General features: G+C 44.1%; 1 protein-coding gene across 1 annotated transcript; it reads left to right on the top strand.

Annotated features, from left to right (window-relative positions):
• The first annotated feature begins 13956 nt into the window (after nt 1-13956).
• Nucleotides 13957-15811, top strand: LOC129599257 (uncharacterized). The gene is made up of 3 exons (XM_055497447.1): nt 13957-14189; nt 14421-14551; nt 15313-15811. Exons 1-3 carry the CDS (start codon nt 14029-14031, stop codon nt 15627-15629), a joined length of 609 nt encoding a protein of 202 aa, XP_055353422.1. The 5' UTR covers nt 13957-14028; the 3' UTR covers nt 15630-15811.
• The last annotated feature ends 214 nt before the right edge of the window (nt 15812-16025 follow it).

The raw sequence follows: 16025 nt of genomic DNA, 5'->3' as shown, positions 1-16025 counted from the left end.
TCACAACTACTGCTTCGTTCGTTTCCCGTGTATTATTTTAAGAAAGTTTTGCAGCAAACTACTCTGAGCACACTGAAGGGAAAACGTTTATGTGCGCCACATCCAGTTGTAAAACTAAAGTACAACGTAGGCCAAGTTATTAACCCGTCTGTACTTCACTCATTGGGTTACAGAACGTCATAAAATATTTTGATCGCAAGTGCCGCTTTGGAATTATAATAATTATGCGAGTACACATGTACTTCAAGTTAGATCAGCAGCAAATACATGAAATTATACATAGTTTTGTAAATATAGTGTCACGGCTTCACAAAGTCATTTATTCACTTAGATCTCCACAGTCATACTGGCAGCTTACGCTGCTGCTGTTCGCACGTTGCTATGTCACATCATCACACCTTCCCCAGTGTGTGAAACACACTAAAGAAAATGCACGATATTTGAACATAAGAATTCCAGAATTAACACCAAATTAATCGGAAAATAAATCCAAAATATCGGTATCTTTCACTGCTTCCTTCTTTTTCCGTTTCTTCTCCCGCTTCATTTGGCTGCGAGTCTTAACCAGTCCACTGCTTGAAACCGTTTCCATTTCCTTCTCGGGTTCGCTTCCGATTGCCGGAAATTCATTTTCTGGCTGTTCGTTACTGACCTCGTCAGTGTTTCCGCCGTCCCCGACTGCCACCTCGCTCTGCTGAACGTCGCAGTCTGCCATTTTGATCGCCGCCAGTTTGTCCACGCACCGGTTCTGCTCCGGCTGATATCGCCGATGCTCCACCGGTCTCCAGTATCGTGGAGTCGCTACTATGCTCCTTCGTGCCATTTCGTCCACTTTCGTGTGCAAGGCAGCCAATTCGCCTAGCACAGTATCCAGGACCGCATCTCCGTCCTTGCTGCATCTCCAGGGGCGGCTGCTCGCTCGCCTAGTGTAACTAGGCTGATGTTTAACCATACAGTCAAAATCACTATCCACATTAACCTGTAGCACATCGAACTCTTCTTCTATCAGATTGGTGCGCCGTGCACCATCCCTCTGCTGCTCTTTCTCCTTCGGGTCGGCGCGACAGGCCCTGGCAATGTGGCCATACCTGCCATAATTGCCACACCGCAGATCTTTTGCCCAACATTCGGCCTTGCGATGGTCGCGCTCTCCGCATCCGTAACATCCGCCACTGAATGGCCACCGTGCCGTTTGGCTTCCGCCTTCACGGTCTCTCTCCCCACTGCCGCTTCTGCCGCGGCGGTTGTCGCCTTGGGCCTCCCGCCCTTTTGGCCTCTCTCCACGGCCACTAGGTCCGTGACCTTTATCCGGGCCACGCCCATCGCGGACTCTCGCCACATCCACCGTCTCCGTGGTCTTCTTTGTCTCTCGGGCGAGCTCGTACAGCTCGCAAATCTCCAAGCACTCCTCCAACTTGGTGCGTGTCTTTGACATCAGGTGCAGCCTGGTGTTTTCGTTCACCAGTCCATTGGTGAATGCAGCCATCATGTTCTGCTCCAGGACTGTCGCAGGGAACCCAACCACAGTCGCCTTCCGGCGCAGTCTATTGGAGAACTCCAGGAGCGTCTCCCCAGGTTCCTGCTTTATCCTAAAGTACAACGCCCACTCCGTCTCCTTCAGCGCTTTCTTCACAAACGCTTGCTCCAGTTTATCTGCCAGCTGGCCAGCGGTGAAATCGTCCGGACTGCCAGGCAGGCACATGGAAATAAGGATCTCCAGCGCCTCCACGCCTAAGGCGTCCAGCAACACCGCCTTCTGCTCGGCCGTGTCTGTGACCTTGTGCAGTGCTACGTAGTTTTTGTAGCGATACTGCCAGGATCGCCAGGTCATCACGGCTGGCTCGAACCTCATCAATCCACCGGTGTCCTCCTTTCTTCCTCCCGACAGCATGGCTGTACCACTTCCCGAAGGCATAACCACGCTGTTCGTAAACACTTTATCACTCTTAAACGGCAATGAGCTCGATTCCTTCACGCCAGATTGTCACGGCTTCACAAAGTCATTTATTCACTTAGATCTCCACAGTCATACTGGCAGCTTACGCTGCTGCTGTTCGCACGTTGCTATGTCACATCATCACATATAGTTTTGTAAATATCGCACAACTTTTTCCTTCTCCACGGCTGTGTAAAAAATTACAGGTATATCGAAACCATAAGTTGTGCTAGTTTCTATACTCGTACGGACCCGGCTGACACACGTTGAATGCGGTTCGGATGATCATTTTTTAAGCGGTGATTGTCGCTGAATGCTGCTACTCATAAAAAACTATTACTCCCTAATTATTATTATATTCACGAAAAAGTCGATTGAAACACTAACACATATAACGCATGCATTATGCAATGACCGTTTGACGGTTGACCAACTAGAGTGTCAGAATGCCCGTGAGTCTGTTTTTAATGATGTACTTTATTTCCATGGCTCGGTAACATATCAAGGTATATTTACGATTAAACAAAACAACATTTTCAACAGTACCAATTACAGAAGTCTGTTTATGCTCCTAATCCAAGAAACCAGACACTGAAGCACGAAACAGTGTGATCGAAAAGCGGCGTTTGAACTTTGTACTGCACGGAGATAAATTCGAAGAATAAAGTAAATGCTCCAGTAGTTTAGCTGCAGTCCAGATGGAAGGTACACAGGCCCGAGCCCAGTCTCGCTCTGTGTAGAATTTCCCCTTGGCTCGCACTGAGCGGCAGACGGGCCACTGGTCATCTTGTGCAGATACAGACCGCCGTTACAATATACTCTTTAATCTGGTGTGTCTGTTTGCTCCTCTCTGCCGCCAAGCAACGGTCGATCTTCGCACAAGCCCTCACGCTACTGGAAGAAAAGACAAGCAGAGCGGCGTGCATGCAACTGCATTGCATTCCTTCACAACGTCTGTTATTATAATGTAATTGTATTCAGCGCTACTCCATTTTGCCAAGGCATCTCTTATCTTCTCCTTGGCCAAGAGCTGGAGGAAAACATTTTTATTTTAAGCATTAACAGTCAGGATAGGCACCATGTCGCAGCCGTTTTTGCGTCAGAAAACCTGGCGCTACGCCGAGATCCTGTGTGAAAGCATTGTGGTGTTGATATTGTGCACGGATGTGTCGCGGTTCCTGATGCGCTTGGCGTTTCCCCATCTACGCGAAGCACGCACGGATATCCGGGCGGAGATGGCTGGACTGGACTCAGTATTGTGGATCGATCTTCAACAGGCAAGCCTTTTGCTTTAAATTTAAACAATACCGCGGTTTTTGCTATTTAGCACTAATTTGTGTTCAAATAGCAGAACTAGAATAACTTCGAAACCAAAATTTTGTAAAAAAAATCTTCAATGACTGTACAAATTTAAAAAAATCAAAAATAAGTGTACGGTTAAAATTCGATCTACAGTACGTGTAAACGACTGCTAAAATCCAGAATTTAATTTTATTATTTATTTTACTTTGAATACCACCCAATTTATTGATTATCAGATTAATCCACTAAGGCATAAAGGAAGTCTTTTCAGCAGGACATGCTGACCTTTGGGATCACATCATGTGAGAAAAGATATGAATTTGTTTTATAGTATTATTATTTTTAAGATCTTATCTGAATTATAATTTTGTCACATTAATTACAGTTTGAGTTATCATATCGGTTATCATGCAGAATAAATAAAAATAAATTGCCTTTTTGAGGGCGACTACTACCGGTGTTACTGGCTGCGCAGCGCGGGACCGTGGTTCCCATTTCTCGACATCCTCTGCGACGCGTCCGTCGATATCACTAACAATCCCGCCCTGGGCTTCGATTTGGTCGCTCCCGTATTTCTTCTACTGCTCTGTGTCATGCCCACAGTGGCGCTGGGTATCCTTCTCCCGTGGAGTCTGATGGTGAACACGCCCACCTGGGCCATCCACGATACGCCGGCGGGCTTCCTTGCCGTCACCAACTGCGGTACATGCTGCCGCTGGATCCTGGTCGCCGGTGCCACCGCTGCGTACATTGTGTCCTTGTGTATCCCGCCGATTCTGACCGTAAATCTGGCCATCTGGGTAACCCGGGCGGTTGCCGGGGATGCCGGTGTTTTGCCAGTTACCTGCCTGGTGGTGGGCGGGTGGGCAGTGTTTTGCGCGTCAAGCATCGCGGGGTTGGTGAGAATTCCATCTCGGATCGGGATTTTCTTTCGACCATTTCTGTAAGCTGTACTAAAAAATTTTTCCGTAAACAAATATTTCGTGCTCAAATGAAAAGTGCTACCATCCTCGTAGTCACTGCGTACCAGTGGCACAAACTATGATTTTTTTCATTATTTTCGGAGACTCTAAAGCTCTCAATTTTTAGAGAGTTTAGTCTAAACACCTCTAAATATTCAGGGAATTTTTATAGACTGAAACTTGCTTAATGTAATGTCGTGCATTTTCTGAAAACTATATTGTTTGCTTTCGTCTACCCATATTTCGTTCCTTTACACTGTAGGGCTGTATGGGCGCCATGCGTATCCTCGACAGAACTACCCGGAAACATCGACTTTACCGGCGATATTTCAGCCACACGCAAAACCACCAAACGGAGACAAGCGGTATCTGCAGCCAGTAAAACTTACTGCAGATCCGTCAAACCTCCAGTTCTGAGCAATATTCTGCATTATTCAGAATTTGTACCCCACATAGAACGCGTGACCACTCCGATATACAGATATATAAAAAACACAATTATGGTCATCGGGTAGTAATAGATTCTGACAATGTGTTTGAAAGAAAATGAAAAATGCTCTTAGTGTTGTAGAACAACATATATTTGCATGACTTGGTTGACCTTACCTTTTTGTGCGGTATTCTTTGCATATTATCACTTAATTAGTCAGTATCTCGCCGGCAATAAGCCCAGTAAATCTGGTGCTCCACAACCTGTCGAGTCTATAAAAAGAAATTGCCAAGTCTGTTAAAAAGGAATCTGGAAGGATAAATTGTAATCATGTAATGCGTGGCGCGTCAGGCAGTCAATGTTAATTTTCTTTACAGAAAAGATCAAGCCGAAGAAAACCGAAGCGACGACGAAATGACGATAGTGGTCACTAGAGCGATCATGTTCCGACAGTTGATTTTCCCCTTTTTGTTTATCGCCCTGGGATTGCTTCTCCACCTCAGCTATCCCAACAATCTCTTCGTCATTTTCCAGCAGGTTGTGCAGTTGTGTTTTCCTAGAGGCTCAAGTTTGTCGACCTGCAGAATAGAAGGGATGAACGGGACAGACAGCGCCGAAAATAAGACGCAAATCGTTGTATGTATTCGCTCATTTTAGATGGTTATTTATACTTTGAGATTCACAATTTATTTTATTCGCATGTCTAGAACCCGTACAATCGCAAAGATAAAAAATTTGGTATTGCCAATAAATTTCCATTTGGGCACGACCCAGGACGATGAAAAGATTTAACAAAAATTACTTTGATACCGCATATTAATCGACCTTCGTCAAAACCCCATTTTTTGGGACGAAGCCGGTGAAATGAGTCTAGTCAGCGCAGAAAAAAGTGAATATTTTTGCACCAGTTCGAATTTGGGGGGTGTTGCAGATGCTGCATCGAAACACCGCCAGCAAGTCTTACTGGGTGGACTTGCGTCCGTACCTCGACAACACAACCTATGCAACCTTTTTCCCAGACGGCACCAACGAACTCTCCTCTGGCGCACTGGCTGTCGGCTGGCTGGGCTACTTCGTCTCGGCACCTTTCGCTGCGTTCATTCATTTTGGCCTGCCGCTGATGATGATAATCATCTTGTTTGTCTTATGCGGGTACTGTTGCTGGGACTACTGTACCGCAGAACACAAACGTTCGCGGGACACCGAAGCGGTGCACCAACCGTTGATCGAATGGGAAGCCACACCGCTAGCCAACCTGCACTACATGCAGATCGGCTTAGCTGTCATGAGCACTGCCTGGAGTTCTGCGGCACTGACAATCGCGCCATTCCTCTTCCCCGAACGCGCCTACCTGCCGTTGCACATCATGGCGCTACTGGCCTGTATCGCCGCAACCGTCTGGATGTGGATGGTTTACCGCGAGATCTATCTGGCAAGCCGGAGCCACTAAAGTGCATCATCGAATTCCGGTTACCCTCTCGCACCCGCTACTGATAGTGATGTAGGAGTCGGAGCCAACGTGCCGACCGGAACAAGCGGGTCAGACAACGACTCAGCAATCCAAAAAGGTACTGAGAAAAATTTCCACCGGGAAGGTCGCCTTAAACAAGCAACAACGTTACGGTGCAAATTCACTGAACTCGAAATCGCCGTGGTATCGGAGTGAAAGAGCAGCATTACAAACCGTTCACGAAAAAACTTGACGCAATGTGTACATGGTGACTACGATGACGTACCAGCGGCTAAAATCCATTTCTTAACATTTTCGGTCCACCTTTTATTTAGGCGCAAAGCCGCGAAACTGTACTAACTCTAAAAGGTATGGCCCGCACTCATTTTCGCTCTTATTATTTTGTAGAAGAAAAGATGCCATCGGGCGATCAAGCGGACACGCCGTCGGATAATAATAGTTCCAAAGAAGATGCCGATGCCCAAGCCCGATTTGTAGCAAAGTTAAAACGCATCATTAAGCGTCAACGCGCCTCATTCACCGACGAACACATCGAGGAGCTCGAGAAAGGTCAGTATTGGTCTGAATGAAAATCCCCTTGCACATCGCTGTTGTGACTGAAGGTACAGGTACAGTAATACAAATACAGGTACAGTAATACATTGCTTGCGGAATGTTGTGTTTCAATGGAAATAAGCAGGTATTTTAATAGGTGTGGTTTGCTAATCGCTGTGCACAAATACGCCGACAAATGTTACGGCGCGAGAGCTGTAGGCCCGTGCAGCCGGACAGCAGCGATGCCATCCAGTAAACGCACGCACCAGTTACCGTGTCTCAAGCAACTGGCCATTCCGACAGCCTTTGAAATGTGCGCGTTCAATTATGAAACGGCCAAAAAACTTATAGCGTTTCTACTTTCTACTGCGGAAATATGTAGCGGACGTGTAATAGTAGCAGTACATTTTAATTTTCTCCCTGATTTTGGCGACAGATTCCGAATGTATCATTTCAATCATTTTATTATAATCTCTGCACCACCACGCTATGCTGCATGTTACTTCCTAGTGCATGACAATAGCCGCTTATTGTTGCTGCTGGTTTTCAAAAGGACGACCTTACAATAAGCGGGGCAAAATATGAGCAAGTTGGTAGCGGCTGTCATACAGAACGTGCTTAATTAAATAAGGCCTCCTTCTTCCTGCTCAAAATCCGGCATCCGACTTCGCTCCATTCATGCATTCAACGCAGGACGACCCTTTGACCTCGTAATATACTCAAAATCTTTCGAAGATTCTTTAACATAGTATTCGTTACATTCTATTTAAGTCGGTTATTGTGGAAATGTGACGCTTACGAGTTGCCCAGCTTCTCCATCTACTGCGCAGTAATAGTTTTCACTGTACGCTGAAATGATGATTTACCACACGTTGCCAGTACAGCGATATACATACATGTGCGTAAACCGAGCCAGTACCTACATAAAAAGCAGATTTTTCGTAGCTTTGTGGAATTTTTTCTCTATTTTGGTGCACGCAGAGTGGATTCTGAATAGTACCGATCACAGACCAGTTTACCGCGTTTCGTACGCATGATAATATTTAACTGCTGCCAGATAATAAATAGGAGCGCCAAGTTGCCAAAATTAATCTAATTCCGTCGACTGACTTGGTGAGTACGCCAAATCCTCTTCCTACGCTCAACATCGACATGGCCCCAACACTGCGCTACTACCGGGAATTGAACTCGGGTACCCGCCAAATGAATTACGGGAACACGGTGCTGGTGCAGCGCGACACGGGCCAGTGGTGGCTGGGATATGTTCAGGATATTGACGGCGACCACTTCTTCATTGATTTCGATGCCAGAACGATCAATCCCCAATGGATTCACTCTAAATATCTCTGGTCGCATGATTTTCTGGAGATTTATCGTCTCAAACCTTTGCCCAGCCTTCCCGTGCATGTGGAGCTGCGTGACGAAGCCGGCGGACCGTTAATTTTCCGACCAGCTGTTGTCATTAAGGATATTTTTGGCATGTTTTGCACTGTCAGCCTCGATCAGCCAAACCAGAGCTCTTCACCTGAGCACCGCACCGTACCCGTGCGCCAGCTCACCGCACAGCTGCCGGCACCGAATGCAGAGGGAAGCTTTTTCAAGAAAACTAAAGGACTTCTGTACAAAAAGCATGTCATCGCTTACGACCAGGCGTATCAGTTGCGTAATGTGAACTTTATGCCCAAGTACCTATACCGCACTTGCCAGATAGCTCTCGGACCTGGTGACCCGTGCAAAAGCAGCTGCCGCATAGAAAGATTTGGATGGGCATCAGCGAACTATTTTCGATTCCACTGCTCGGCAGTGCATGATCATACCGTTGGTGACTACTGGTTCGACGTCGGTTGTCGGGTGTTTGTGCAAGCGGGAATCGATACTGTCACATTCATTTGTATCGAAGTGCGCGGTGACGCTGCGGGGCGTAGTTTGTTCTGGGTTGAAAATTCTCTAAAGGCGGTTTGCCAGAGTTATCTCGTCGACCAAATGTCAAGAGAGTTTGTGCAAGCCGGCACGTTGGTTGCCGCGAGTCTGCCGACGGTACCTTCCCAGCCGGGTAAGCACATCATGGGCGGGGCAGGGAAGCTACGATTGTTATTTAATGGATGCCGATATAAAAACCAGGTCGACAAAAAAAAATGTAAAAATGGACTCCCTGTTGCCAGGAAAGATCCATGTTAGTAAAGGCTATTGTTTTGTCTGGACTTCTATCCACTTTCTCTTTATAGTTATTCAAACAAATGGTTTTTCAAAGCACTTCAGCAGCGAAGCCACATACCACACACTTTTCAAACGCTGCAAATGCGCGATTTTCTCAGCCGTGGAAGGCTACCAGTCCGCGCTTAACTTGACCGCTGTGACGCTGTCGTATGGTGTGTACTCATCCACGGTTGACGCCTAGGCTAATCGTGGACTGGCATTCCTTCCACGGTTGACTGTTACGCCTCCGAGCATTTGCATAGTGTTCCAAGATTCGGCACTATGTGCATACGTCGGTTTTGCTGCGCGTAGCTATAAAAGTAGAAGATCAAAGTCTTCACCCTCACTGCCGCTGCACGACGTGCCAGTGCTACTGGAGTGACAATTACACTTGGTATTTTTGCAGATTTGGAAGAGTTGCCCATCTTTTGTCTGCCGGCTGCAGTCCTTGCCAGCATCTTTCTCAGTCTGGATTTCATTTCTCAGATACGAATCAGTCAGTAAGTGATATTCTCTGGTTAAACGTTTAAATTTTTAAGCCAGCAGAAGCATTCTCATGCTGGGAATTCACTCCGAATCGTTACCGATTGATCCGATACCAAAATACATATGATAAATATTATGTATAGATTACGCACAATAAACTATTGTATATTTAGCCCCGACAGTTTTGTGAGGCCGAGAGCAGATGAAGCAGCTTTAATACAGCGAAGCACTGCCAGTTCACACATATGCCGTAATTATGAATTTGCACCTCCCACCATAATAAGGCCCCCACCTCCGTAATAAGCCCCCCTCCCATAACCTGTTTTTAAAAATAGCGCATCCCCGCGAATTTACCGCCCAGGGGCCGTTATTAAATGATAAGCGCCACAAAATGATAGATATACTGCAAACTGCCTCATAATAATTGTTATGATTTAATGATCAAACAGCCAACAGTCACAAAAATAATGTGGTGCGATGCTTCAGAATGTTGCTGTAAGGTTGTGAAATTGCAAATACCGGTATCTACTGCGTTCAGTACCAATAGAACAGGATGCGCAGTTGTTTGAAAAATAGCGGCCCCTTCCGAAAAATGCTGTTTGAAAAATAGTACTACCCCCCGAAGTAACGCCCCCTCCCTAAAATAAGCCCCCCTCCTCCAGGACGTTTGAACTATTCGCACCCCAGGGTCGCAAATTCGTAGTTTACCTTAATTTTTGCACTGTGTCGTTTACAGGGTTTGCGCGTTCTGGAGGCTGATTTCGCACGACTACGTCCGGAATCGCTTTGTTATTTTACTATCTCTTCAGTATTCACAACGGAAGACTGGGATGGTTCGATACACATTGCATTTGACTCGTTCACAAACTGCAAACTCGAAGCAATGCTCGAACGAGCCGTTTCCCAGGAAACCCGTGCGCTGGCGTTGGTAGACGAAAGAACGGCTGATGACAGAGAACGGGACAAAGACAGATGGGATTTCACAATGAAAATTTGGAAGATTTACTATTTCCTGAGGGACAAATGCTTTCGCCTGCCGCTGCTTATTACGAAGAATGGCTATGAAAGCGCCATGGCGGGCAGCAGTTCTTTTATGTTTCTGGGACCAGACGAGCGGAATGGGCAGTTTAAATTCAATAATCTGTCGCGTTGGATGACCGTGTGTGAGACGATGGTGCTGATCAACTACAACGCGTCCGATGGTACCGGCGACAGGTCTTTGTTGCTCATGCTCTTCCACATGGCCGGACTGACGGGACCGGAAAGTGTCGATGCGCTAATGCGGAGCAGCGGTGAAGGGCGCTTAGATCCCGTCGCTAAATTTTGGGTCGGCAAAGGGCTTGCTCAGTCCTTTTTGGAAGTCCTTTAAAAGGGCTTCCAGCTATAGGCATATCATAAGGCAAAAGCTCCTTAAGTTCCGAATAAAAGGAGCTTATAAGCGCCGTCAACAATTGCCCATCACCAAGGCTGCGTAAGGGCTTAGAAATCTGGACACAAAAAGGTCTTTACATGACCTTATGTGAGAGCTTTCCTTTTTTCATTGGTTTCTGAATCTCCAATTGCAAATTTAATAAAGAATTCTCGAATAAATCCTATTGGTTAATCCGAGCCATTGAAAAGCGCTTTTACAATATGTCTGTAAAATATTTACGAAAAAGGTTGCAAATTTTCATCGATTAAATAAAACGGAAGTCGGTTGCATTAACAATCCTAAACAGTTTATTGTTGATGATCAGGTGCGTCGATTGCAATGTGTGTAATATCAAACAGGAAAATTTGACAAAATGAATGAATGATTCTAACAACACGACGTGGAACGGAAGCCACAAACACACGAAGTTAAATTCCCAGCAAAAAAGCAGTGTCGAAAAATTCGCTGTAATAACACAATTATTAGGTACATTGTATGCATGCAAATTAATCAATGAAATACAGGAAAAAAATTATGGAGTGCTTCAGTAACATGAATCCATGTTTACAATGACAGCCATTGAAAATGTTAAGCCGAATTAGGACTAATATTTCCCGTGGCTTTCGCGGCATTTTCAGCGGCTTCCAGGCGCTTTTTATGCTCATTCAGTACCACATCAAGATGGCCGACAACGCTGTCTTGGAATTTCTTTTCATCAGTTCCGCCAGGAATTTTCCGGTACACTGCCCATTGGCCATACAGCTCTAAACAAAACCTTATAAATTAACTGAATTTAAACCCTAATTGTGAAACTTTATCACTTGGTACCCACCTCGTAACTGACCAACTCTTACTGGATCCAAAACACTCGTTCGAAATTTGCTCATTTTGACACCGCGATCAGACCAGGCACACGTGCGGCATTCCTCCTCACTAAAAAGGCGTTTCACACCAGCTCGAATAGCGCTACCGGCGTTCCCTTTTGATTTCATGGCTTCCTGTAAAACAATAGATTTGAATACCGCAAATCAGCCCCACCAAGCCCGACCGCACTAATAAATTATTCTATTTACTGAATTGTTATTTAAAATACGTACCAATGCCATTTGCAGTGGCGTTGGAGCGACTGGAGTCGTCTCGTGCGGTCGGGAGCGCAGTTCATTAATCTGTCGAAAGTGACACTTAAGCTATGTTTTGCTAAATACTGCTAAATGTAAAGATTTGAGATACCGTATCCTCCAGCAGTTGAATGCGTTTGTCCTTATCCTGCGCTAACGCCACGAACTCCGCCTTCAGGTCTTTGGTGGCTGAATCGACGGCGGTTTTTATCTAGGATCAAAACAGTGAACCAAAAACAAATTATTTGGTAAAAAATGATTCGGTAAAAAATGAATAGCATTACCATGTTCTGCAGATTGTAAGGGTCGAACCAGTTCATTGCCGGCATCGGTAATGGCCAGGAAGAAACCGTTGACGCTGGCGCAACAGCCGCCGGAAGTGCACTTTCAGTTGTCGGCAAATTAGTGCCGCCGATCATCCCATTAACAAGTGGAGACAGTGCGGAATTTCCAGAGGGCGGTGCGTTAATAGTTTCGCCATACTAAAACAGAAACGGATCTGTTTTATAACAGCAATCTAAATATAGCGGTATAACGATGAAATAAAATGTTCGACTTACAGCCGATGTAGAGTGAAGCACACTGTTTGCCGACTTCAAAACGTCAATGGTTTTCCCTGTAATAACGCTCTTGTCATAATTCAGTTTCAAAGAAAGAAAAATCTTTGCTCGATATCGATCTGATCAGTTGTTGGGAAAACTGTTTTGCTTTGTAGGCCATTACAGTGATGCTTTATTTGGAGTCTTGTTCGTGTAAAGGACTTTCAAAGGCCTTGCACAGGCCAAAAGTAGAGAAAAATGTAATTGAGCCAGGGCCGGAGGGGTGAGGCAATTAATTTTATGGCTAACACATGCTTTGACCAAAAGTATTTAGGGAGCTTTGTGTTTTCGCCTAGACGCTGTTCCAGCAGGTCATAAATATGTGAAACGTAAAAAGCACGCGAAAAAGTACGCGCGTATTGTAAGACCGAGTCTAAAAACAACAGCGATTAAAACAACAGCGTGACCTTTAACCATCAAGTAATAGTAATTTGCCCAATTTAACATTACTAATAATTTTCATAGTACAGTGCAATCTGACTTCATTACAGTCACAAGTTTCCTATAAGAGCAAAAAATTTGTACTGAATGCACAGCCTCAGCCGACTACGGAAATAGGCGGCCTCTGACTTATCTTAGTAAAGTTTGCTTCTGTAGTGTGCTATCCAATATTCGTATTCTCTACGATAATTATAGATATTTGATTCACGTTTATGCCTCCAAAGAGAAGATTAAGCACGGCGGCTTCGCCCCTTCCCGAGAGAGATTATGTATTTGCTGATGTAACCATCCCTTTTCCCTGCAAGTCTGTGTATCGGTATCTGCAAGGCTAAGACAGCGGGCCATGCGTAACAGTATTCAGTGTGATTTGGGAAAACGTGTAATATACAGAAAAACCGCATGAGCTAATTCTTAAAATTTTTTTTGTCGTGGGTAAAGCATAAAACAATTTTTATATTATATTTTATTATGTGAGATTGCTTGCTAGTTCAGTTTTTCGTAATTTTTGTACTCGTAGCAAGGTGGATAATAATCGTAGTATCTAAAAGTACGTTAACATTCGGATGTACCTACACAGCATAAAGCGCAAGTGTTTTGTCTGACCGCAAATTCTAATTATCCCTTGCTCTCGCTGATTTACATTAATTCTTTCAGTGATGGCCTGTGCAAGGCCGTTTACAGTCCTTTATAAAAATGTATCCTTTATGTCAAGTGCCTTCTACAGAAAAAGATTGCCTTGCAGTCATATGATAAAGCAACTAGTCCAATGAAACAATTACTCTAATACTCTGCCCACTACTCTGCTCATTGTTAGCAGTACTTTAAAGGTCGATACTGAAAATCCGCTGTATTCTATATTTTATAATTATTGTTAATGGTACAAAAAAGCACGTTCTTCAAGCGAAGGCAAAATGTGTGCCACATCCTGTATTGCATCCTTTCGTACAAGAAACACAGTCATAAAATTGTTGCCAAGGAGTATTTAATTACTGTACTAAAGTCGCGAAAAGCATTCGCTGATGAACTGTAGTAGCACATCGTGAAATTGCATAAAAGCTAATATTAAATTATTTCTGAAATTTGTGTAAAATTGTGGCTCTAATATTTGTGTACACGAGGTCTTTTTACGCTCAAACCTCACGATGGCTAAAAAAACGAAGAAGCGACAGAAAACAGGAGCACAGCCCGCGGCACAGCCAGCAGCGCAGCCAGCAGAACAGGCAGCCGAACTCCCTGCGGGACCGCCCAACCAGTATGTTCTGGCGGATGGCAACATGCCGTTTCCTTGCCAAGCCGTTTATCGGTACGATCCTTAACTAGCTGAACAACAGCTACTTATCAAATATTTTAATTTATTGATAATTGTTGATAATATTTTAATTGTTGATAATATTTTAATTTATTGATAATTTATTTTGACTAATCTACTTAAATTTACTTAAATTTTTTTATTATTGTTTATTCATGGTTATTTATTTATTATTATTTCTTTAAATTCTTTCCCTTATTAATTTTTATTACTTCTTTTATTTAGCCGAATCATCAACGGGAGAGAAGTTGTGTTGGTACAGTGGCAGCCAACAGTCGTGGACATTGCACAGTATTATGCAGAGAACGGATGGTTGCCTCCTTTGTATGATGACACCCAACATCATAACTTACCAGGTATAAAAAATTAAACGAGATTTTTTATTTTTTGTATTCGATCATCAATAATAAGAGTTCACGTTTTCTAATTGAAATTTTTTGGTTTACTGTTTGCATACGGTCAACATTAATTTTGTATGACATAATTATATAGTACCTACAAGCAAGTATCTTATGTATTCTCGCTTAAGATTAATACTTTAATACGTCGCCTTTTTATTGTCGAATATATCGTAATCTTCTGTGCGTATAATATTATTCCACAAGGAAGTTTAATTATTATTGCTTAACCGCTGTTAACAAAAATTTCACAGTAGTTTTGGAAACAATCACTCATTAAGCATTGATCGAAACAGCTAGGCGGCCTACTATAGGTGGCCTATACTTTAATTACTTTGCATCACTGTGCAATAAACACTTTTTCGAGTGCTCTCTCCCCTTCTTTTACTTAAGACCTGATATAATTATCATGAAGAAAACGTCAGTATATGTGTAGTCAGTGCAATACGCAAGTCCGGCTTAGGCACACGTGAACTTTATAAACGAATCGTATTACCGTGCAATGTATTACCGTGTATTGCACGGTAACACGATTTTTCGAAGTTCACCATTTAATATTTTTCCGCCCGGTCGGGCTCGGTCGGGCTTATATCAAACAACGGCAGGGGCCGGTGAAGTTTTGAATACTTACAGTACGAATACCACAGTCTTTGTAATTAACATACTTGTAAACGATTAAATAAACTTTTACTGTAATAAATCTTTTTGGTTCTATACAGGAACCTACGATTTGAACGAGCACCACGCGCGAATCACCAACGCTATAAATATTGTGCGGTCTCATCACAACCGCGATTTCTACAAGTGCCCGTGGTGCACTGCATATGATGCTGTTCCACGGATGAAGGACACCGTGAATAAGCATATGCACGGTCAGTCGACTGGAGAGTTACAGAACCAGCGTGAACCGGCTTGCCGAAACCGGCCTCGAGATACTCCTTCCACAGGAAGTGACCGGATCCAGCCTGTTTTTGTTCGTCACAGAGAGATATCTATCGCCGAAATAGCGGATCAGCTTCGCAGAGGTTGTAACTAGCAAGCTTGTTCGGCAGATTACAATCAAAGCTTCATGACGACACTCGTTCAATTGATTAATAAATGTCAACTTTTGCTCGTGCTGTTTGTGAACATTTCCGAAGCCACGAAGTCCTAAGAAACTGAGAATGGTTAAAAAACTAATTTTCAAGAAATCCCTACGAATCAACACTGTTCCCTCTTAGTCTGCACTTGTCGAAATTTTGTACAGTACGAGTAGAGCGGTTAAATCATGCGGGTTTGATGCTCTGCTGCAGCTATGAAAAATGGAGCCGGATCCGTTTTAAACGGAAGTAATCTGCTTGCATGCGGCGCTGCATAATTCTGGAGATTGAAAATGTGTGAGCCAGCACTTAATATAATATGTTCATAATAATTTGCAACAGAGCGAATCAGA

This window comes from Paramacrobiotus metropolitanus, unplaced genomic scaffold, assembly GCF_019649055.1.
Source record: "Paramacrobiotus metropolitanus isolate TYO unplaced genomic scaffold, Prichtersi_v1.0 Parri_scaffold0000141, whole genome shotgun sequence".
NCBI classification, from domain to species: domain Eukaryota; kingdom Metazoa; phylum Tardigrada; class Eutardigrada; order Parachela; family Macrobiotidae; genus Paramacrobiotus; species Paramacrobiotus metropolitanus.
Note: the sequence above shows the minus strand (reverse complement) of the source record. Positions and strands in the feature narration are given on the sequence as shown.

Coding starts and splice junctions, on each gene's coding strand:
- LOC129599257 (XM_055497447.1), top strand. CDS start 14,029: ATGGCTAAAAAAACGAAGAAGCGACAGAAAACAGGAGCACAGCCCGCG. Junction 14,190..14,420: donor CCTTGCCAAGCCGTTTATCG/GTACGATCCTTA, acceptor TCTTTTATTTAG/CCGAATCATCAACGGGAGAG. Junction 14,552..15,312: donor CCAACATCATAACTTACCAG/GTATAAAAAATT, acceptor GGTTCTATACAG/GAACCTACGATTTGAACGAG.